This window comes from Cryptomeria japonica, chromosome 2 (genome assembly GCF_030272615.1).
Source record: "Cryptomeria japonica chromosome 2, Sugi_1.0, whole genome shotgun sequence".
In the NCBI taxonomy this organism is placed as follows: Eukaryota; Viridiplantae; Streptophyta; class Pinopsida; order Cupressales; family Cupressaceae; genus Cryptomeria; species Cryptomeria japonica.
Genome location: NC_081406.1, coordinates 603,749,725 through 603,774,859, shown reverse-complemented (window position 1 = coordinate 603,774,859; position 25,135 = coordinate 603,749,725). Strand labels below are relative to the sequence as shown.

At 38.6% G+C, this 25,135-nt stretch overlaps 1 protein-coding gene across 5 annotated transcripts in view; it reads left to right on the top strand.

Moving 5' to 3' along the window:
- LOC131062991 (ATP-dependent DNA helicase SRS2-like protein At4g25120) overlaps window positions 1–25,135 on the top strand; it is a 224,596-nt gene that overhangs the window by 21,688 nt on the left and 177,773 nt on the right. For all 5 annotated transcript variants that reach the window (XR_009111007.2, XM_057996740.2, XM_057996739.2 and 2 more), the window contains exons 3-5: window positions 7,739–8,780; window positions 8,875–8,916; window positions 9,014–9,177. Coding sequence is in view for 4 of the 5 variants with exons in the window: in XM_057996740.2 (XP_057852723.2) it covers window positions 7,739–8,780; window positions 8,875–8,916; window positions 9,014–9,177 (1,248 nt within the window). In the remaining variant the exon portion in view is untranslated. The remainder of the gene's footprint in view (window positions 1–7,738; window positions 8,781–8,874; window positions 8,917–9,013; window positions 9,178–25,135) is intronic.

Below are 25,135 nucleotides of genomic sequence, written 5' to 3'. Positions count from 1 at the left end.
AATAATAAGAACAAGACCATCATATGTACCACCAGAGGAGACAAAATCGAGAACAACAATCTTAGATACGAATTATTCCAAGATTAGTATTCTTGTGGAGAAAATGAAGGTTACTTGGGTCATGAGTATATGCAGCATAATCATGGATGGGTGGATAGATATTGGCCATTGTCCATTTATCAACATTATGGTCGCATGTACAGAGGATCCTTACTTCCCTACGACTATTGATTGTTCATGGTACTGTCATGATGTTGAGTTTTAGTTCTAAATCCTTAGAGATGCTATTGAGGAGGTTGGGCCAAAGAATGTGGTGCACGTAGTGACAAATGCAACATGTGTGTAAAGCTGCAAGGAAATTGATTGAAGCAGCCTATACGCATATTTAGTGGACTCTTTACTTTGTGTATGCCATAAATAATGCACTCAAGGACATGGGCAAAGTCAGATGGATCAAAGAGTTTGTTATAATGGTAGAGATGTGTAGATGTTTATCTGCAATAACCGTACTTCACATGCACTCTTTAGGATCTTCTCTAAGGAGTTTTTTAAACTTTTACAGACTAGATAAGTATCATACTTCATTTGTTTGGAGAGGGTGCATGAGTTGCAAACGACATTGCAACTAATGGTCATGACAATAGAGTGGAATTGGTGGCTTTTCTAAGTTAGAGTAGTGGAGGAGGGTGAAGGAGGTGGTGAAGAGTGACACTTTTTGGGCTGATGTGAGATACATTTTTTCCATCATCACTCCAATCTTCAAAGTTATTAGATTTGGGGATGCAAATGCACCTAGCCTTGGAGAGATGTATGAGTGGATGTACAAGAGAAATACCCAACATTAGATTTTTACAATGAACCCATTCAACTAATTGTTCAAAGCCAATGAGAGAAGCTCAACACTCCCTTGCACATGTCTGTTTATGCATTGAACCCAAAGTGGTATGTGTAATGGCTTGATAGAGTTGCTCCTATACATGATGCTAAGGTGAAGTTGGGGTTCATGAAAGCCATTCAAAAGATTTATGATTCTATACAGGCTAACATCATTTGTATTGAGTGGAAAAACTTTGCCACTCTTGGGGGATATTTGGAAGAGGCCAAGATGGATAAGGAGACTATGGCATAGGAGGGCAATTCTATGGTGGAATTTGCATGAGTCAATTTTGTTGACAACCACACTAGCCATTCGTTTGCTGTCATAGATTTCTAGTTTTCCTATTGCTAGAAGGAATTGATCTACTTATAATTTCATCCACTTTGTTAAAAGGAATCAACTTACCTCTAGGATGGTAGAGAAGCTTGTAGCTATACATAGTGCCTTGCATCTCATTGATCCCTATACTCTCATATTCAAGAAGAGTCTAGTACCTTGATGGGATGTAGAGTCACATGAGCCAACACAAGATGAAGATGCAACATAAGTAGGGTTGGTTGGTATTGGTTTGGAGGAGCTTGATCTTGAAGCTTCCAATAGTTTCAGTGGTGTGGAATTTGATGCAGACTTTGGGGATGAATGATGATTTGAAGCATTGGGCCATGGCCAATTTGTATTTGGATTTTGAATGTAATCATCATTTTGAATATAATATAAATAAATTAATATTCAGCATATTCATTATTTCATGCAATATATTTTTTGAGTATTTCAAAGTTTCATATGTTATTTCTTGTAGAATTTTTTAAAGCTATTTTTTTAGGTATTATGATTATTTGCACTGTTATTTCTTCATTGTCCCCTTGCTATCCCCAAGTCTAGGCCCTTGGTCCCCTTGTCTTTGAGACCCATCTATGCGTCTCCTCATCCTCCTATGTCAAGACCTCATGGAACATTGGCTAAATCCTTGTGAGTTGATAGGATGGCAGATTGCTTTAAGAAGGTCATCTAGATATTGTCCACAAAGTTGCATGGACACGGATATGGATACAAATATAGATACGACCATTTTTTAAGATCCCCAAAATGGATACGGCTGGATACGACTTTCATAAAAAAGACATACACATTTAGCACAATTTTCTTAGTTATTAGAGGAGATTTTCATTACTTCAAAAGTAATATAGACACATAATTGCTACATAAATAATTATAAGTTGATTTAATAATTTACAATATGCAAAAATAGTAGAGTTGCAGTGGAATACAAATAAAAAAAAAATGGGTCACTGAAATAGAAAAACATTTCATTTGTCTTTCTCATTTGCTGTAGGTTTTGTCGCTGAAATAGAAAAACATTTCATTTTTCTTTCTCATTTGCTGTAGGTTTTGTTTATACAATTTTTTTCTTAAAGAATGCATGAATGAGGTTTTTCTAAATTAAATTTAGGAAGATTTATGTCAAATTAAAAAAAAATCAAATCACATAGAATTCGGCATGGTTGAAAAATCAAGGCTTTTTGGGCACGCATGGGTATAGCATCCGATGTGTATCCGGGCCGTATCGGATATGCATCCTTTTTGGAACTGGGGATACGCATGTCCAGATTGGGACAAAGGAATATCTAGCTACTCTCAAGGAAGTCACTAGATTGGATTAGTGAAACCTAGCAAAAGGAAGATAACATATATATACATACATATATTTGTACATGTATGTATAACACATGCATTATGTCAATACAGCTAATGAAGAGAGAAAATCCATACTGTTATGATATCTCTGTGTGAGATTAATTGTGGTGTATTATAAACTATTCTTACAGGTAAGGTACAAATTAGATTAGAGACCACATCCGTTTTCTTCCTTTTAAACCCTCACAAAGCACACCTGAAAGCGAGAGAATTATCTATTGCTGTTCTAAAAGAAGGCCCATGAATAAAAAAAAAACCAGTAATCGGAAAGTTCTAGAATAAATTGCCTCTGGGATTTTCAGAAACATTGGATACCTCATTCGAGTCTAATTGTTGTGGACTAACCCAGAACTGCAAAAGAATACTTTGATCAAATTGTCAGACCCTGGTTTTTGTTAGCACAAGATGAACACAAAGGAGATGCTAGATTTTGATCTATTCAGATCTATCTGCAGCTCAATAATATCTGGTTGAAGGCCTACTATTACTGCCCACTGCAAGTATCTGTGATAAGCACAATTGTTTGCTGCTATAATGTCACCATTGGAATTTTTAATGGTTCCAATAAGCATAATTACTGGTGTTCCCTTTGACTGCACCGATTTATCTGGATCCCACCATTGGGGCCATTGTTCCTGTGAGAAAAATACGCACACTGCAGACTTGTCCTTGGATCTAATGGATAGTGTTTTAAGGTGTTTTAGTGGTTTAATATTTGTAATGTAATAAATAAAAGCTTCTCTCGCTGGATTCTGGTTTGTGGCCACTGGAAAGAGTTACTATTAATATTTATGTTACTTCTATGGCAGCGCACTCTTCCTACATCTATAAGTAAATATTTCCTTCACTAAATGCTGGTTTCCAATTATGGCTTGTGTTATTCATTTATATTTTACAGTAACTGCTGTAAAGGCCTCATTTTTTTGGGAGCTTGGTCATGACGTCAAAAAACTTCTTGAATTGAACATACATATAAGATAAAGTTAAAAAACTTCCCATGTTTGCACAAGAAGGGTCTCATATTCCCAGAAGGCATGCTTGCTAGACTGTCATCTAAAAACTGATCTTTCACTATATGATATTCTATGGGGTTTCTGTTTGGAATTTTTTGCCATTGAGCCCTATACATCTCATTTTGTGGGGATAGTTTCTGGAGAAGTGGATCTTATAGAGGGCTGTAGAATTTGTGTAATATTGTATACGTGTCAGCAAATATGGTACGAGATGATGGATGAATGTGTGAATTTTCCTTTTTTGGAAAAAGAGGGGTAAAAATTTATTGCATCAAGAAAGACAGTACAAAGCAAAGGGCCAACCGGCCCAGGAAGGAAAAACAATCCAGCTCAGCAACACCAGAGAGACCCTTAAAAGGTCCCACCTAATTCATCAAATTGTTCCTAATAATTCTTTCACATTCTTTGGCATACTCCGGGGGCAGCTGACCCCACTCATGAATATCCCACCCATCTAGGCGATCATAAGCCCACTTAGCTAAACAGTCCGCTGCCCTGTTCCACTCACGAGGGACATAGCAAAACGAAACAAAATCAAAAGATTCCCTCAAACTAAGAATTTGTCTACCTACCAAGGCCATATGCCACTCCATCTTCAATCCTCTGCATATTCAACAATTCCACCACAACTTGAGAATCAGAAACACAAATAATATTTCTCCATCCAAGAGCACATCCCCTTTCTAAAGCCAAGAGAACAACAAGGGCCTCCATAAGGTTATTAGTTTGTATCCCCTTATACACTGAGAAAAGGAAAATCACATTTCCCTCACTATCCCTACCAACTCCTCCAATTCCCATTTGTCTGTGATTTCCCGTGGAAGTCCCATCAGTGTTGATATGAAGAAATCCTGGATGCGGAGGGGACCACTTAACAACTCGTTGGGCCTTCTTTTTACCATGGCGACTCCTAGCCTGTCTTCTTTAAGACAAAGCTCCAAGACCTTGCCCGAAAATATCCAAGCCAAAGTTTCCTGAACCATGTGAATAACTCGCAACCATATTTGTTGCACCAACAAATTCTTATCCTGAAAAATCCTACGGTTTCTCTCTAACCATAATTGCCAAATGATGAAACTTGGCCCGATATCCCAAGTAGTAAGGAGGAAGGGAGACTTAGCTAGAGATTTGCCAAGACTATTCCAAAATTCCACTAGAGAGGTGGCATGAACCCAAACATGCCTCTAGGTTTCCCACCAGAGATGCCAAATCTTCCTAGCAAAAGAACATTGGAAGAAGAGATAGGAGGTACTCTCCTTATTGTTATAACACATAACATAAAATTGAAGGCCTACAAAATCCCCTCCTTTGAAGATTTTCCCAAGTGAGGCATCTGTTTTGCACAACTAACCATAAAAAAAAAACTGCACTTTGGCTAAGACCACCTATTCCAAACCTGCTTCCAGCATTGCACATTCACCTTACCAAAGGTCAACCTATCCAACTCCATATATCCTGAAGCCACTGAAAATTTCCCCTTCAGGCTAGGGCCCCGAGCAAGAGATCCTCACCTTTTAGAGGATTGCACAATCTTCATGCCAGAATCTTAGCAAGATCCTCCCTATCCACAGTCGAACCGACAGGAGGCCACTCATGTGGCTCTTTCCATCTAGCCACCTCTCCTTGTCTCAAATTACAATAGACCTTAAAGTCCTCAACTCTACTCCACCCAACCTCAAGAAAACTATCACAGAGAGGCTGCAAATGCAGGAATCGTGAGAGAATGGGAAGGAAACCATCGGAAGAATCCTTCTAGAACAGAGCTTCAACACCCTTGTTACAAATCCAAAAAAGTCCTTGTTTAACTAACTGAGCTCCTTGCTTAAGGTTATTCCAAATCATGGAACCACTTCCTACCAGATTGTATTGGGGAACATCATTTCCATCCACTCCTCCAAGCTACTTAACATTGAGAATTTTAGCCCATCCCTTATCTTGATTGATGCACCACCTCTAGAAAAGCTTAGCAGCTAAAACCCAACCATTCATACTTGCAAGATGTAAACCCAACCCACCATCCTACATTGGCCTACAAACAAAATCCCACTTGACCAAATTCCCTTTTGAAGAGAGCAAATTACCTGTCCACAAGAATTGCCTAGAGAGGGCCTCAAATTCCTTAATAAAGCTTACAAGAGCAGTTTGCACACATCACTGATAAATAGGAAGAGTCTAAACCACAACCTTTAGGAGTGTCACTCTACCAGCAGATGAGAGCCAACGGTTAGTCCAATGACTAACCTTACGACAAAGCTTATCCAAGATATCTTGCCAAAAATAAGGGAACATCATTTCCATCCACTCCTCCAAGCGATGTGCTGTGAGAGGGATTCCAAGGTAAACCACAGGAAGAATCCCAATTTGGAATCTTAAAATCCTAGCAGTCCTAGCCTAAATGGGAGCAGGGGTATTAAAGAAGAAAATAAAAGTATTCTCTTCATTGATCTTTTGTCCTGAAGCTTTCAAATAAATGTCTAAAGCATTTATGAAGTTGACAACCTCATAAATGTTAGCAACACCCAACAAAGCAGTGTCATCCACAAATTGAAGATGAGAGGAAGGCCATGACCCCAATTCCATCCTTGAATCAACCCTTGCCAAACACGAGACTTGATGAATCTTCCCAAATCTTTCACCATTAAAAGGAATAGATACAGGGAGGGGGGATTACCTTGTCTAAGGCCTCTAGAAGCACCAAACAATTTAGTGGGTTCACTGTTGATGAGAACCGCGAAGGAAGAGGAAGTGATACAGCTCATCACCCAATTGATCCAATCAATTTTGAATCCAAAGGCAGCAAGCACTTTATGCAAAAAACTCCATTTAACTTTGTCATATGCTTTGGCCATATCCAACTTAATGAACACAACCTTCTCCTTATACATAGCCATAGAATGGATAGCTTTTGAAGCTATGATAACCCCATCCAAAATTTGCCTTCCAGCAATAAACCCACCTTGCTCTTCAGATATCATCTTATCAAGCTATGGTTTAAGTCTTTCTGCAATCAGCTTAGTGATGATTTTATAAACCACATTGCACAAAGCTATAGGCCGGAAGAAGTGAGGGAATTAGCTCCTTCCATTTTAGGTATGAGAGCAAGGAATATAGTGTTCATAGCCCTGAGCATCTGCTTGTTTTTGTAAGACTCCTGCACCACCTCCGGGAGATCTAGCTTAATTGTTTTGGATGAATGTGTGAATTTGCTTGTCCTTGTAATATGAGTTATTTTGTTTTTCCTTTTTCCAATATTTAAAGTTGCAAGAAAACTGTTGAGAAATTTGTAGTTATTACTCAGTAAATAAGTTTATTTATTTCGGCACTTGCTTGGAAAATATTTTTACTGCAAACTTGGATAAGATCATAATGTAGCCCCGTTGGTTTTTGTTTGGATCCTGCGTTTATTGACACTGATTACACCATCCTGCCTGATTGCAATGCAAATATTCTACGTTACCCGGGGATGCGTCCCCGGTTTTTTTTCAGGCATCCCCGTCCCGGGAACGTCCCGGGGACACGGGACTCCTAGGGGACGTCCCCATAATCTCTGCATATAGACAGTGAATTTCGACAATGAATTCTATAAGCAATTTGACTTTGACTCTAAATTTGACACAAATTTGCCATGAGAACTCTGCTATTTCTTATATGTTAAGGTTCTATAATGTATATGTGCATGTTTTATCCATGTTTTCATATGAATATTTTAAATTTCCCTATTTTTATATAGCCGTCCCCAAAATTGGCAAAAAAATTACCGTCCCGGAAACACGTACCCCCATCCCCGTCCTGGAAACTCAGGGTAACATAGCAAATATTCTGTCTGTAATCTCAGGAGTCTGCCTGTGGCAATAGTTTTATTTTAAAAATTGTAAAGTAAGTGAGCTTTGATCAGGTGGCATGTCTGACATGCTATGGTTCCCTTTTGAAATCTGTATTTTATATTTCTTTCTATGGGGGTTGTTTTTTGACATAATTCTTAGCAGTTTTACTTTAATTTTGAATATCAAAGCTTTGCAGACTTATTTAAAACATTGCTGTCTGCAGGTGGAACCATTCTCATGAGTTTAAGGAAGTTTTTCATTGTAGAATATATGATAGAGTTTATTAAATATAGAAGTCTTCTAACCATTGGTGTTAATTACGCTTGCAGAAATACAAATACAACTAAGCTTTGTGATTCTTATGATCTCAATAAGCCTCCAAGAGTTCCTCTTGCAGAAATACAAGTGAATACAATGATTTCAGGACAGTTTTGCAAATCTGATGCTGTAGAGTTTCCAAATGTTGAATATATGACTTTAAGCAAACAAACACATAATTCTGCAGCAATTTCAAGTGTTTCAGAAGTGAACAAAAATCACAAAACTTTTCCCTCAGATATTAAATCAGAGTTCTCAGAAAGAGAAAATTTAATTTGGATGCAAAGTTCTATCAGTAAAAACTTTACATTTTCTTCTGAATCATCTTGTGAATCAGCTAGTTTGGAGAACTCAATTTCTTTCTTGGATGCTCTTGATGAAGAATTTGATGATGCTATATTTGAAGAAATTGACGTTCTTTGCAAAAACAGATCAATGTTAAAGCAAGAAGTTGTGTCAGTCAGCCCCCCTGACATATCCAGAGAAAGTGATGCTACCATGCCCTCTGTGAGACTTGATGCTGCATCTGCTAGTTTTACTAATTCATTGAGTTTAGATGGACCCATAGCTGATCGTAAAGATAAACTTATTTCAATGAAGGCTTGTCTTGCAGAAGTAAATTTTGATAATTCAAGTTCGGCAGAAATATCTTCAAATTCTTCTTCACCTTTTGTGCCATCACATGCAGAGAATGCAATATCCGCTGGTGTTAAAATTGAGTGCAAAGAAACACATGAATCACAGCTGGAAATGCTAAAGTTGCTTGTGGATACAAGCATTGAAACTGGATACGCTTGTGAAGCCAGTAATTCTAATGAAGTACAGGAAAATTCCTTGATTGCTCTGAATGAAACATGTCAACTTACGTCAGTCCATGGATCAAGTACATCAACGGATTCACCAAATAAATCAAGTAGTTCAGCTGTTTCATGTGTAACTGCTTCACAAACCTTGCCTACATATTTGCAGTCTTTGAATGACACACAAAGAGAGGCTGCTACAAGTGACATTTCAAAACCTTTGATGATATTGGCAGGGCCAGGAAGTGGAAAGGTACATTCTAAAGTCCCTTTAATTTGTCTTGTTCACTGTGCGGTAAGTTCCTTCTTTTACTTTTACATAATTTTTTGTTTGAACAATTATGCAGACCTCAACAATGGTCGCACGGCTGCTCACATTGTTAAAAGAGGTTTGTAATTTATACATCAAGTGTTTGCTTAAGTTCAACTCACTTTTGTACCATAGCATATCATTAGCTTCTAAGTCTGATCTAAGGCACTCTTCAGAATGTGCATCCGACAAATATACTTGCGATGACTTTCACAAGTGCAGCTGCAAGTGAGATGAGGGAGCGAGTTGGGACAATAGTGGGAAAATCAATTGCAAAGGAGCTTTCTATCTGCACATTCCATTCTTTTTGCTTGCAACTCTGCCGTTTGCATGCTGAAAAGTATGATAACTGCTGTATTTTTTCAATTTATTTTAATAATATTCAAACATTTTCTCATGGATAATTATGTAGCATAGAAAATGACTGGCATCATGTATTCAATCAGTCTGTGTGATACATCTCATGTATGTAACTAAAGCCTGTCTAAGGTACGTAGAGAATCATAAAGACTGCAAACAAAGTATAGCAATGAAACCAAAAAACTAATGTGTTTATGAATAAAAGGTTTCCCTGTTCAAAAAAAAGAAGGGTCCATCATCTTTGATTTTGTAGAAGGAAACGAAGCCAGAAATAGGCATGCTATTTCTTCATTTTTGGTCTCTGACAGGTTGAACTGAAAGTGCACATGCTAGAGTAGTTTTTGGAGCTTCTCTCAAGCTTGTCATACATTTTTCTTCAAACTGAGTATTGAATCACCTGGCACAATTTAATGTATCGTTAGCCAGTGGTTGCAGTAAATATGATAAACTTACATGCAATTATATAGAAGTGTAATCAATTTTATTTCATTCATATTCTAATTTGAGTATTACATATAGAGTAGTTCAATTGTGCCTACCAATTATTAGCGTATTAATCTTTTCAAATACCCATGCGTCTAGTTTTGGGAACCACTTAGCCAATTTCTCATTTTTCTTGGCTTTTCTTGCTTATCTAAATAATGTAATTCTGGATAATTTTACGAGTACCCACAAATTAGGTTAGACTACATTAAATACTAGTTGCCATCCTAGTTTTCATTTTGGATGATTGTTCTTATAGTTTTTTTCTAACTGATTTCAACTAGGGTAATCTTTCCCCCCTTGATCTCCTCCTTGTTATGTATAGAGTATGGCATTGTATTATAATCATAGCAGAAATGGTGTTGTGTTATTGTGTTTGTGTCAAAAGTCTGTCAAATTTCTGTGAAAATCAGTGTGTGTGGATGAATTGTGAGAGAGACAGATTGTGGGGAATTTGATGAGGTCTGTCAGAATTCAGCACCAACACTGAAATATCCCTACTTGTGCAATGGTTGTAAATTTTGAAATGAAATCCCAATAACACTAGGGACAAGTGAAAATTGTAATATTCCTCAGAAAATTCAAAAACAACTTTCAGATTTACTGTAATATTGCATTGACCAATTACAGACTTTCGACAAGTAGTAGTAACAATGAGACCAAATCATCATTACAGCATACAGGTCTTATAACAGCTTTATAGAATAATAACATACAGTTTTCCCTTATGGTTGATTTTAGACTGTGACGGCATTATCAGACTTCAAATAAGAAACCCTGCTGTCCTTGACTGGTTCAGTAGTATTGATCTCCTTTGACTGGAGCGATCCTATAGCCTCTTTATGGCAATAGTTGTTTCTAGGCCTTGCACTAACGACTGGACTGCTGTAGTATCTCCTAGATTGGTGCCCGAGCCTTGTTGAACACAAAGGCAAGGGCAAATTCGTTCCAGTGCCTGTTGAATGTTTCCTTGCCATCTGGTATTTCTTATGAACACAACTATGAATTCCTTCGCCGTGTTAGGTAATCACCGATCTAAGGTCGGCCCAAACAAAATAAATAATTAAAATTATTTAAACAACTAACAAAACACCTCATAGGTCGGCCCAAAGTCGACATAGGGAATTCAACAATTTTATTTGTTTAAAATTCCCAATTTATTAGAAATCATTAAGGCAAAATAAAGGAGATTGGGTTTAATGGAACACCATTGGGGCCCAAGGGCCTTTCCTTACATTGGGATCATCACAGTCCTCCCATCTCTTAATTGCTTGACCTCAAGCAATTTCAGATTGGCATGCTAAAAAATGTCTATCCCTTCCATGTTGCATCTTCTTGTGGTAGTCCTTTCCACTTCACCAAGTATTCTGGAAGCACTTTGTTCCTTAGCCTTTTCTCTCTCACATTCAAGACTGTTTCGAGTTCTAGAATTAATAGCTCTCATAATCAAGTTGTGGTAGATCTATTGAAGGCACAATGTGCTTTCCAAGCACCTTCTTAAGGCATGAGACATGGAATGTATTCTGAATTCTGCTATTAGGGGGTAATTCTAGCTCATAAGCAATTTGTTCCACATTTCTTACTTCCCGCTAAGGTCCGTAGAAGCGTGGTTTCAATTTTTCTGCTTCACTTCCCTTGATTGAAGACTGTTGATAGGGCTGCAACCTCAAAAACACCATGTCCCCCACCTCAAATGACCTTTCGGTTCGATGTTGATACGCATACAACTTTTGTTGATTCTGAGGTCGTTGCAGATTTTCTTTGAGGGACTCCATAATATCTTTGCTCTGCTGGATCAGATCTTTGCACTTGGCACTCTACAATTTGTAAATATCAAATCCATGAATGACAGAGCATCATATCCATAGAGTGCCTTAAAGGGGGTCATACCAATGGACATATGATAAGATGTATTGTAACAATACTCACCTAAGTGCAACCATTTAATCCATGCTGTTTGTTGCCTTGTGACTTAGTTTCTCAAATAACCTTTAATCCATTTATTTACGATTTCAGTTTGTCCATCTGTTTGTGGATGGTAGCTAGTGTTTGGTGTTAACTCTGTCCTTGTCAAACAGAACAGCTCTTGCCAAAAAATAGTAAGGAACTTGCTGTCCCTATCACTCACAATTGTTTTTGGCAAACCATGAAGTTTGAAAATTTCTCTTTAAAACAGATCTGCCACTTGAGGTGCCCGAAAATCTGATGTTATAGCATGAAAACGAGCATACTCAGTGAGTCTATCAACCGATACGTATAAACAATCTTTACCTTGCACCTTTGGCAATCCGGTGATGAAGTCCATGGATATGCTCTCTCATTTCTGATTTGGAATGTGTGGAGGCTGCAATAACCCTGCTGGAAACACATGCTGACATTCCTTGCACTCTCTTACACGGGGTGCTCGAAAATCTGATGTTATAGCATGAAAATGAGCATACTTATTGATTCTATCAACCAATACGTATAAACAATCTTTACCTTGCACCTTTGGCAATCCGGTGATGAAGTCCATGGATATGCTCTCTCATTTCTGATTTGGAATGTGTGGAGATTGCAATAACCCTGCTGGAAACACATGCTGAAATTCCTTGCACTCTCTTACATGCTGCATTACATCCTTTTTAAGGAAAACGTTCCCTCACTTGTTTATATATTTTGTAGAAGCCTGAATGACTAGCAAGTAGGGTGTCATGGCAAGTTTTTAAAATCCTTTCCTTCATTTTTGTTAGGAGTAAGGTGCCATCTACCTTGTAAATTGTATGACACAGTTCAAACATCTCTCAAAATTGTCCTAAGGCACTTAGGATGTATTGGAAAAATAATTTGTAACATTTAATTCTCACCATTGTTTGTAATACATTCATAAAGGGTGATGGGTTACACTAGTAGCGGTAAAAATGGTTGTGAATACAAATATTTAATATTGTTTTCCCCACTTATGGATGTCTAGAATAATAAGATATATAATGACTTAGAAAGTGGAAAAAGAGTGACCTATGGGCTTCTCCAGGTGAGAGTATGGAAGAGGCAACATGTGTTTCTTGGTTTCTAGTCATTTATTACATTTAATGCAATCTTTATCTTGCAAGTATAGGTGTCCATATTGGAGGGAAGGTATTGGAAGCTAAACAAATGTCTTTTTGAGTTTTGTGGAGGCATTCCAAGGGTTTTGGTTGTGAGTAATGAAGAGTCTTCTTTGGGAACCTTTATTGGTGGTTTTGGAGCTCTTGCCATTCTATAAATTCAATCTTTGGGTGTAGATTTTATGTAGAACAATTGGGAACAGTTGAATGTAGTTTTCTCTAGAGGAATGAAGAACAGATGGAAGGCATAAGGAGGTTGTTCACATGTACATCGGTGTTGCTGTGGTGGAGGCAAAGAGGAGAATGGAAGTGATTGTATTGTAAACACTTTTATTGTTTGTAATACAAGCTTATCCTCTCTTCTTGGTGGAGTTTTTTCCCACAAGGGTTTCTCCATGTAAATCTTGTGTTATGTGTGGATGTTATGTTGCTGATTTATGCCTTACCACTATTATCTTATGCTGGTGGCAATCATTATTTATTGCTATTATAAGTTCACATAAGATAGGTTTATTAAGCATGGTTAATAGGCTGTTTTTTTGACATCATAAAGGAGGAGGAGGATCTAATCATGGGTTTTACACAATTAAGACAACTTAATTTTCAGATTTGTATATGAGTTTCAAATTTTCATGTTGCTTCTATCCAAGCCTTGAATCTCATCCTTTGATTAGTTTATTGGATAGAGACTGATCTTCACAATTTTTGGTATTGAACTTGCTTATTTCCCAATAGTTGGTATCAGAGCTGAAGGTTATGGGTTCTGGGTATTCCTTTATTTTTGGTTTCTTAGCATGGAAAGCTTGTGGGAATCATTTAGAAGGAATTAAAGGTTGTTGGAAGACTTTTGGGGCTATGAATGTTCTGTGAGTTAGCTCTATATTGCAGATTTGTGAGATTGGAAACTATGGATATTATCATTGTGATATATGTTTGGCATTTGAAGCTCATGCTTATGGATCTTCATGGAGTTGCTCAAACTTATGGATCTTCATGGAATTTGATAATATGTATGTATCCTTTAATTTGGTGGCTTTGTTCCTTTACCTTATGGTCATGTGTAGTGAGAAGGTGTTCATGTTGGATGAGTATGGATATCCTGGTCACATGGAGATCACTAATTGTTTGGACTACGAAATGAGGTGCTTATGTTGGGTTCATGGATCTAGCCCATGCTTACATGAAAGCTTCGGAAGATAAGCCACTAACCTCTTTGAGAGTTGTGGAGCTGATATGTTTCATATGGTTTAAGTTCCTAGACAACTTTCCTTTCTGTTCTTGGGTTACAGTGATCTTTTGTTTTTAGTTGTTGGGTTTTGTAGATCTGTGGTATTTCCATTGTTCAAATGACATGTATAATGTGAATGTTTGGATTTTTAAATGGAATTCAGATTTACATAGATGGTTTTGCAGGTTTTACATGTTAACTAAATTTTGTTGTATGTAGATCTGTGGTATGATTGGATTCTGTGCATTTTGGATGGAGATAGTTACAGGTTTGCATGGCTGCTTGGAAGGTTTTTATTGATCTATAGTTACTCCTATGTGGGTTTGTTTGGCAAATCAGGTTTAGTGTTGATTTTGGTGTTTGAGTCTTGCAAATCCACATGTTATGCCTGATTATCTTTGTTATGCATGATATCAATGCGAGGTTTATTCTTTCAGCTATTTGAGATTGGAGCACTAATTATGTATTTCTTCTTTGATATGCTTCATATGTGTTGATCTTGTGGATTGTCTGATGAGGATTTAGTTTGGTAGGCCCTTGTTGTTTGTCACCATTATTACATTAGTATTTTGATTGCAGCGAGATGGATTATTTGGAGTACCCAGTATAGTTGATCTTTTGAATCTTAGCAGTAGATTATGGTGCATGAGAAGCTCTATTCACTTTCATTGGACTTTTGGTAATGATGTTGTTCATGATGCCATGTATTACTTTCAATGGGAGCTTTATGCAGTCACATAATGTGTTCTATCTTCTTTGTTTTGAGATTTTGGTTCTAAAACGTCGTGGTTGTAGTGTATTCTGAGCCATGGATAATCTTTGATTAGAAGATGGATGATCTTTTGCAATGGGTGTTGGTGTCATGTGGAGCTCTTGGATTCTGCCTTCAAATTTTTCTTAGAGTATGACATCTTTGGTTCTATTGACAAATGATGTGCGGTTGTATCTTCTTGGGTAGGAGATTGTGGTTTTGACTCTTCCTTTTGGGAGCTCTTGGTTGAGTTCTTTGATTGTGTTCGGGCCATGGAGGATCTTCAGTTAGGAGATGGTTGTCATGATGCCTAAAGAGCTCCAGGGAGAGGTTTGACAATGATGTGGATTCATGATTTGATGATGGATGGTTATGGTGAAATCTTGGTGCCATGGAGTACTCTTGAGTCTTTGGTGTGGTGTTGTTGTTTCTCTATGGTTTTGAGTATTGACCATTTTGGAGCTTCATGATTTTGCAGGATTGCATTTGAAGTTAGCATGGATTGATTAGTTTATGTTCATGGAGACTAGAGAGACTTTGGTGAGGCTATGAGATCTCATGTTTTTGTGTAATGTCCCCTCTTTCTAGTCAATATTAGTATTCAGGATCAGTCTATTAATGAGTCCTTATAGACTGATAGGAGGGATAGAGGACACTGGATTTGGTGATTATTCTCTTGTTTCAGATGGCACTCCAACTTGGTGGAATCAGTTAATAGTTATACTATCACCAAAGTTGCCAGTTTAAAACTACATAAAAATCAAGCAAAACACCTCCTAAAAATGACTTAAGTCTAGAGAGAGAGTGAGGTGCCTTCTTGCTAGACGCCCTTGAGGAGAGAGAGAGTTAATTATGAAAAGGAGGTTTTAAAAAAAAGCAATTGAGTGAGATATTACAAGAATTAAATAATCTCAAGGTTTAAGGGGGTATTTGTGAATATTAATGAAAAGGCAAATTCAAGACATGTTTAATTGGATGCCCCTTTGAAATGTCCCTTAGACAGTCCAGTTGTCATCAAGGGTTAGCCTATAATCAAGGTTCCCATGTGCTAACGTGGTGGAGAAGGAGGCCATTCAGGGTTTTGGTGACCTTCTGAGGAGTATTGGAGGCATTTTGGGAGTTCGGGGACATTCTCCTATTTTTTAGGAGACTGCTAGTTGATTGTTTAACCACCTGGAGGGTTGAGGAGCATAGTAGAGTGGCTTAGGAGTGTTTATCATTGACTTGAGACAATTTTCTATTTTTTAGGAGTTGCCAATTGCTCTGCTATATTTAGACATCACCCGTGGGCTAGCGGCAACACTCAGTTTTCAGTTTGGAGTTCAGGTGATGGATCCAAGAATAAATTTGAAATATTAAAGTTATTACTTATTAGAGCTTTCTGCAAATTTTCTCGACTAAAACTATTTTTCCATTCATGGAGAATGGATCGTAATAAATGTAAAGAAGGAGCATCTCGAATCCAGAGACGAAAAATTCGAACCAAAATTTCCGAATGAATTTTGTAGGGCACTCATATATCTGATATATATTTGGAATGTGGTAATTTATCCTCAAAGTGATTTTAATATAAATTACATTATAAAATAATATAGTGGCCCCCCCATGGCATGCACCCCTAGGTGGGTTAAGTTGTTTTAAAAGGTGGTCATTTAATTAATGATGAAGAAGACCCTTGGAGAGGTTTGAACCTCTTAGGAGGAAAAATAAATTTAATTAAACATTATTAAGATGAAAATGAAACCCTAAAAGGGGCGATTAGGGTTAGAGGTCAATAAAACAACATTTGGAGGCTTCATTCATTCATTCAAGCATTCATTTTTACAGCAGAAAACTTTGGAATCGAGCTCTGAGGAAGAATTTCAGTAGCGGACAGACTTCAAGTTTCATGTTTGACAATTTGTGAAACAAAAATAATTGGAAAAAAATGTTTAAAAAGCTACCTCTTGCAACCAATGGAAGCTTGAAAATGTATGGAAATGATGCTGCAACACTTGTTGAAGCCTCAAAAATCAGTCTTCAACTCCTCCTCTTGGATCTTGGAAGCCAAATTTTGTTCACCCTTTCTTCAACCTGCTCTCATAAAACTTTTGTTTGCAACACAAATGAGGTGAAATGAGTGAATAAAATGTTTTAGAAGTCACTTTTAGGTTATAACTTTCACTTTTTACAAGGCGGAATTGAAAAAAAAAATTAAATTTGCATTATTTTTGGACTTTACGGACCGCCCAGCTGCCCGGGTTCGACCCCGGGTTCGACTGGGTTCGACCAGGGTCGAACCACCTCGGGGTTTTTCGAACCTTGGTCAAACCCAGTTCGAACCGGACCCGGTCGAACCAGGACCCGTACCAGGGGGGCCCAGAGGCAAACCCGGTAACCTAGCTTCTGAGTATGATGACTCTTATGGTTTCGTGTTCTAATTGCTAAATCTGAATTTGCATGTTGCTGTCCTTACAAATCAGTATTCTGATTTTTATATCAGTCATATATATTGTTTTAAAAAAGCATAGTAGTAAATGTCAATTTATTGCACCAAAATTATATAAAACCCTTGCATTCATATTTGGTATCAAAACTCAAGCAAAAACCTTTCAAACAAACTCATTCAAACACAACCAGCAAACCACATAAATCAGAAATTCTGATCAGATTTGGCTGGGGATCTTTCAGTGGTATCATTGCCCACCTGGTTATTAGATGCATTCTTTATTTTGTATCTTGTTTTCTCATGTGAATAAGTGTTGAATATAGAAGTTGTGAGGACTTGTTGAGAAGGAGATGCATGGTTTTATGTATTGTTGTTGTTCTCCTTATTGATGGTCTTAAGCTATGGATATAGTTTTGAGGACTTATTTGGAGAGGTACAGGAAATTGTTTGTGCCTTTGGGCATTATTCCCTTTGTTGTGAGAATGTATGGTTTGATCTACCTTTGACATTGGAGGTTTACAGCTATTGTTGCCATGTTTCATTTGATTGAATGCCAGATGTTGATATCCTTTTAGTATGGGAATGGTGAAGGAAATCCTACATTACACAATCTGGTAAATGTTAGTGTGGGACAATGATATGGTTTGATTTGCAGGTTCTCTCTTCGCTCTTGTTTTTCTTCTTGGATGTTTGTATACACATGGTTGATTGTGAAGAACTCGGGAGAGTTATCGAGACTGATGGTTAGAGAGGTATTGCACCTTTTTTGGTTGTGAGATTTGCAGATCATGTATGTTTCCTTGACACTATGTGATAGAGGAGTTAGCCACATCTTCTATGTGAAGTACTATAGATAGACTTCGTATGCTTTGATCTTTTTCAAATTTCACATTACTCGTGCAGTGGGAGTTTCTGGAAATATAGCTGTTTATCCTTTGTGATATCCTGGTTTGTTGATTCAGTGTGTACAGCCTATTGATTGTAGTGGGATGACTTGAATGTAGACTATTTATATCCATGAAATTGTTTCAATGGTGATGTAGACTTTGTTAGTTGGCCTTGTCTATGGTCATTTGTGCATTGGTGTGTTCCTTTAGAGTTGATATGTTGATGGCATGAAGTTTTATCTATGCTAGTTTACCTTGGTTTAAGGTATAGTTAGCTTGGATGAATTGCGATTTGCTGTGGTTGCTATTCCAAGTTGTATGAGTAAGGCAGTTACTCAGAGCTTTTGTTATCATTTGAATTTGATGCTTATGTTCTTGTAGAGATTGGTGTAGGTTTCAATGACAGTTGACATGGTTCACCTTGGCATGTTCCTTTTTTCTTCCATATGTGGCATGTTGGAGAATGTGAGGGGTTTGTAGTTTGATGGTGGTTGTCATGGTTGCTTTTGCAGGTGTCTTGTTGGAGCATGAGAGTATGGTGAAGATTTAGATGGTACGTGGATGGTTAAGGGATTGTTTTCCCTTGTTTGTGATTCTCCTGAGTGTATTTACAATGTATGATGTCAAGTGGGAGAATGTTAGGATTAAGGTGCCATCTACCTTGTAAATCCTATGACATGGTTCCAACATCCTTGGAAAGTGTCCTAAGGCACTTAGGATGTATTGGGAAAATAATTTGTAATATTTAATTCTCACCATTGCTTGTAATACATTCATAAGGTGTGATGGGTTATACACTAGCAGCGGTAACTGGGTTGTGAAGACAAATATTTAACATTGTGTTGTGCGTTGCACATGCTCCCTGTCGCCGACAAGGTCCCCTTTCCTCTTTCAGTTCTTTTCGCCTTCGCCCTGTTGGGTTTCGCGCAGGGTGGCTCGCATCCTTTTGAGTGTGCCCGTAATCAGTCCATGAGATGATGATGTTATAAACGGAAGCCTATGAATCCGTGAGATCAGTTGAGCCTTCGGGCATGAAATTCCAAGAGACAATTTAAGCTTGAAAAATCGCCTGAGATAGGCGTAGAATCATAGAAACTGGCGAAATCCGCCAAGTAAGGGGATAAAGCGTCTGAAGGTCACATGAGGACCCAAAGTGTCGATTTTCATCAAGGATATAGAAGGACAAAATGCAAAGAGTTAAAACTTTGAAACTACCTCCAAGGCTCGAAAATTGCAAAAGAGGGGAATATTGCCAAAGTGCCGAAGTTGGCAAAATGGCTTCAAAGTGTGAAGTTGGCAAACGTCTCCAAATCGCCGAAATTGGCAAAATGGCTCCAAACGCCGAAGTTTTCAAAATGAGTCAAAACCTCGAAATTTGCATAAGAGGGGAATATTGAGAGTTTCAAAGCTTTCAAAACCCCCGAAAATGCCGAAGTTTTCAAAATGAGTCTAGTTGCCGAAAATCACACAATGAGGGTAAAGCGCAAAACTATAAAGGTTTTCAAAACATTCAAAAACCCCGAAAACGTGTGTAAAGGGGTGGATGAAAGTTTTTTTTTAAAGTTTGCAAAGGGCGCATAAAGCTCGAAAATCACGATTTGAAGGGTAAGTGCAAAAATTAGAAGTTTGAAAAGTGCCATGAAACACCGAAATTGGCAAAATGCCCCAAAACCCCAAAATTCACATTTTTAAGTGAAAATGTGAAAAAAGTAAAAGTTCGCAAAATGACGAAAATCGCATAGGGAGCCAAAATTGTGAAAAGTGGAACTTGTAAACTCCCTCGAAATGCCGAAGTTCGCATTTAGGAGATGAAATGCGAAAAGGTTAAAACCAATTCTTCAAGAACCTCATGAGTGCCGAAAATCTCACTTCCGAGGAATAATGAAAATATTAAAAGTTTGCAATATGCCTCAAAAGCCCGAAATTCGCATTCTAAGGGGATAGTGCGAAAAGTAAAGTTTGAAAACCACCCTCAAATCGCCGAAATTTGCAGTCTAAGCGATAAGTGATGCATGTAAAGTTTCAAAAAACCCTCCAATCGTCGAAAATCGCGATTTGGGAAGATAAGCGATGAAAGTTAGAGGTTTGAAAAGTAAATTCGCAAAGGCCCACCAAATGCCGAAGTTCGCAATTTGAAATTGAAGTGCGAAAATGTAAAAGCTTGCAAAGCCCGCAAAATCCCGAAAATCGCAATATTAAAAGAAAGCGCGATTTTTTAAAAGTTGAAAAAGTGCACAATAACCCTAAAAATCGCATTCAAAGGAAGGCACGATTTTTAAAGGTTCGCAAAAAACACATAAGGCACCCAAATCGCGATTTAGGGGTTAGTTGCGAGAAAATCTTCTAAGTTTGAAAACCCTCTCCATTTGCTGGAGATCGCGTAAGGTAAAATCGCGAAGTTTTATGAACCTTGTGAAGTGAAAAACGCCATAAACACCATTCTCAGCGCCATAGTAATCACGCAAAAGTTTAAAGAGAGAGCTTTAAAACGCCCAGACTCAACGCCATAGAAGAAAACACAGGAGGCAAAAAATCATTAAGGTAAAAAGAATCGCTAATTCTAAATTTCTAAAACTGCACTTCTCTCTCCAAATTTTAGGTACAAAAATCTAGAATAGGGAGTTAAGTGTTAACCATTGAAATTCGAAATTGCAGAACCCTCCCGTTCCAAATTTGCAAGTCGTGAACTTATCTTTTCAGAACGTAAAGCATAAGAAGCATCATTTTTTCAAATCCAAAGGAATTCATTCTTGCAGGGCAGGCTGTGTGAATTCACGCCATTCATTTTCGCTAGGTAAGTGTGCTTCGCCTCTCTTGAAATCATTTGTAATATATGCAAAATCGGATAGATGTATGTTCCTAGTCAGGAGCAATTGAAATCAGAGTCTGTTCCTAGGAATCAGCCAGAAACGCATTTTCAGACTTAGGAAAATTTTAAAGAATCGTCCATTTTGAAAATTGATCCTAAAGTGCCTAAGTATAAATTCGTAGTCGAAAAGCTTCATAAATATTCATGTTTAAATCAATTAAGGTTTTTCGCTAAAAGTGTCATGCTGTCCTTTAAATTCGGTTTTCAAATTGATCCTTGTATGCTGGCATATCCTTTATCTAACCCGCTTTACTTCCTTTATATCGCCTCGTAATCTGCATTCGACTGTGCAGGATAAATGCCTAAATCGGCGGTGGAATCATCAAAGACACCTGCTGCAGCCGAGACATCACGAGCGTCCAAATCAGATATCCCTCGTAGAGTCGAAAGGATGAAGTATCAGTATTAGAGAGGGGGACTGAGGGAATCAAAAGTTCAGAGTGTGTGGGAGAATGTCGGTGATACTGACCTGGGCCAAGTTGATATTCAAGATTTCAGAAACCGAGTTTTCTCCCCTAATGCCTATGGTAGGCCTAGGCGGATGATGGAAAGTGGCATTGCCCAGGCAACAGGATTTCCCCCGGCAGTGCAAAACTATGAGTTAGTAGTAGAGGCTGCTCGACATTACCAACCAAACTCCAGATTAGTGCTCCTCGAGAACATGGTCCTCGCTAACTTCACTCCTGAAGCCATTGGAGACGCATTTGACATTCCCTTCCCGAACAACCCCATAGCAACAACTAAAGATGAAGCACAAGAGGCGTATGATATAAACCCTGCCAAATGCAGAACACTGATAAATGAGGAGTGGTATAAGGAGAGAAGACCTCCAAGCGTCAGGATTGGGAAAAAGACCCCTAGAAGCCACACAACGAGCATGGAGACATGGTCACATTGCTCAGCAGGATTATGGGACTTCCCCAATCCAATTACTTTGAGGAATGGATGTTCTACTTCACAGAATAGGTCTTCGCTGGGAAATCCAAGTTTGACTGGGCCCAGATCATAAGCGACAACATCCACACCCAATTGATCGAACTTGAGGGAAAGAAGTACTTCACTATGACATCTTATTTAGTCTGCATGTTCGCCAAAAACCAACCACTGCTAGGTTTAATCATGAAGGGTGAAATTGGGAATGGGCCTGATCAGGTGAAGGTATATGATTGTTATCCACAACTTCACTATCAGGACATAGCTCAAAGGGAAAAGAACAGCCTTGCTTATGTAGTTGGTTAGTATGAGCGCGTCAATGATGCCTTCACAATGCGCCTGGTCAGGCTGATGCAAGGAGGACTACACATAAGGCTCTCAGAGCAGGCTACTACTCTAGTACAGAGGTATGGTGCTTGGTTCATCCAGTTCCCAAGGTTCTCCTACATCCAGATAGCTGGCTTTGAGGGTTCTCCTTTCCGACTTCCACGATACCCAACCAACAAGATAGTTCTCTTGGAAGTCGCAAGGCAGTCATGTCCGGCGAACAACTTACTCAGAGAGAGGAAGCAGTTTGGATTCGCATTCCCTATGATTATAGGTAACCTTGATGTCCATCTAAAGAACCCAACCCAGGCAGAGGAATCCTTTGCAAAACTGGCATCCTACGGCCTACAAGAGAATTTTCCAAGGAAATACTTTGATCACGACAATCTGGCAAAGAGAGCCTATGGCAGGCGATACAGAGTGTCATGTCCCCTCTTTAGCGCTGTCTAGCAGAGACATGTGAGTTAGCCTATTATGGAGTCTTGTAGGTTGGCAATGGTGGATAGAGACTCAGTTAGGATATTCAGTGTTTGGATTTGGTGTTTCTGGTAGTAGTAGACTAGTTTGGAGCAGTTCCTTGATTTTAGGAGGCAGTTCCTACTTTTTAGGAGGTTGTGACAGCGTCCAGGGTTGGGGTTCCATGAGACCATTCTTTGGTTTCAGTTTCAGGAGATTTGGGTGTGTTTCCTAGTTTCTAGGAGCATCCCTAGATTTTAGGGATGAGACTGCCAGTTGATCCATGATTTCCGACATCAGTCACAGACAGGTGACAGGTTCCGTTTCAGACTTTTGGAGTCATTTGAGCCTTCTGTAGCTATTTGGTTTATATTTTTAATATATTTAAATATTTCCTAAGTTAGCATTTAATTAATTAAATAAGGCTATGTTTATAGCCATTTTGGAGTAATAAGGGGTTTTTGGCTTCATCTGGATGCATATGCCCATGTGTTATAGCTCGTTGGAAAGGTCTTGAACTTTTCTAAATGTTTCCCATTTGTCAGGGACCCTTTTGATGAACGAAATTCTTTTATATTAAAAAAGTGACGTTTTCTCTATACTTGGCAACTAAAAATGAGAAATAAGACTTTATAAGCCTAAGCGCACTTTTCATACACTTTTAGGGTTCGAGCTAGAGGGAAGGAGTTATAAGGAGATGGTAACCTAATTATCAAGCATCTTTTACACATTTCATCTTTGATTTGGAGAATTTGCTTTGGAGAGCGATTCAGCATCTGGGACAAAAACCCCAGGGTCTTGCCTGTCTGGGATGAAGCCCCCAGCACATTGTTTATTTGGTTCTTGCATTCAATTTTCAGTGCCTTAGAGTTGGTACGACATCTTTTCTGGAGGATTCAGTGAACAAAGTTAGGGTTCAGCGTGGGGATTGGGGTTTCCAGCTTGGCATCACCTAACAGCCGTACGACTGTACCTTGCAGCCATTTCTCTTCCCACATGGAGCTATGTAAGAGCTTTGGATGTTTGCCGCAACTTCCTTCTTGATTTCAGTATTCACTCTTCATCCAGGTTGGACTCATTGCTTATTGTAATCTTCTTGGAATTGTTTGGAATCACTATCTGGACAATTATTTGATTTAAATAAATCAGAAATCTGCTTGGTACGATTCTAATTTGGCTGTGTATGAACATTTATTTCCAGTACTCTTTTCATGTACTTGTTCTTCAATTATTACTTGCTGAAAAACTATCAAAAACACAAAAATAAACAAACCTTCTGTAACTTCTGTCTATTCTCTAAAACCATCAAAGGAAACACAGGAAAATATAGTTTATTAATTTAAAAACTAGAGCTGATCAGCAAGGGGATCCATCAGGGATCTTTCACAGAGCAAAAGAATCAGTTGAAGATTATTGGAAGAACTGCTCTGATGACTATGATGTCTGAAGGCACAAATATTCGAGGCTGAGTGTGCAGCAAATGCGACTCTATGAATACCGTCGGGTCCCATATCAACTAACAGATTCAGGAAATTGCCTACAAGTCTAGGAATTTGAGGCGGTAAGACATCTTTTGCTAGGCATTGATTGGTCGCAAGATCCAATCATTGATTTCAAGGCGGTTATGGCAGCCCCAGGAAGATATATTGACTAGTGGTTGCACCAGCAAATTGAGTGACTGATTCATGAGGGAGTCCAGTTCACCTACCACTTGATGGGTAACTTTGATTCTCAGTCCTCCGAAGATGAGGGAACATCCAGTGCACCAAAGGAAGAGGTTGAAAAGACTGAAAAAAGGAAGAAGGCTAAGGCTAGCATAGGAACTCGGACATCCAAAAGAACAAGAAGGGAAAAGATCCCTATTAGGAGACCCGAGGTCACTTCATCATCAAAAGACCCTAGTTCGTTTGATGATGTAGTTGAACTAGATTATATACCCACTCTGCCTTCCTAGAGTGATATTGACACATTTGGAGCTGATGATCCTCCTGCACCCGACATGCTGGATGCCGAGCTAAGAGCCGTTGAATTTGCCGGACCTGATAATCAAGTTGAGGAAGGAGAGATTCCATCCAGTCAGGGGATTGAATTGCATGAACCCACCCAATAGAGCCGCCATGAATTGCAGCTCCATAATACTACCAAGGATGACTCCATTGTTGAAGGAAAGCAAATGACGGATGAGACCCGCGAGCCTGAAAAGACTGAGGAACAACCATCACATGAAAATACTAGGTAGTTGTTCAGTGAAGTGGGAGAGAATCCGGCTGCAAGCAAGGAACTTGACACTTCCTCCACTCCTCCTATAACAGAACACCTGCAAATATGCGTTGAGCCGACTGAAAACATTAAAGAACAGAGTGCCAATTTAACCATAGCATCAACCCAGACTGTACCTCAAGAATGGTTAATTGCTCGAGATCAACGCAAGGCCGCCACCAAGCCACCCATCGATTTGGAGGACATCTTCTCGCGCATAGACCAAGCCAA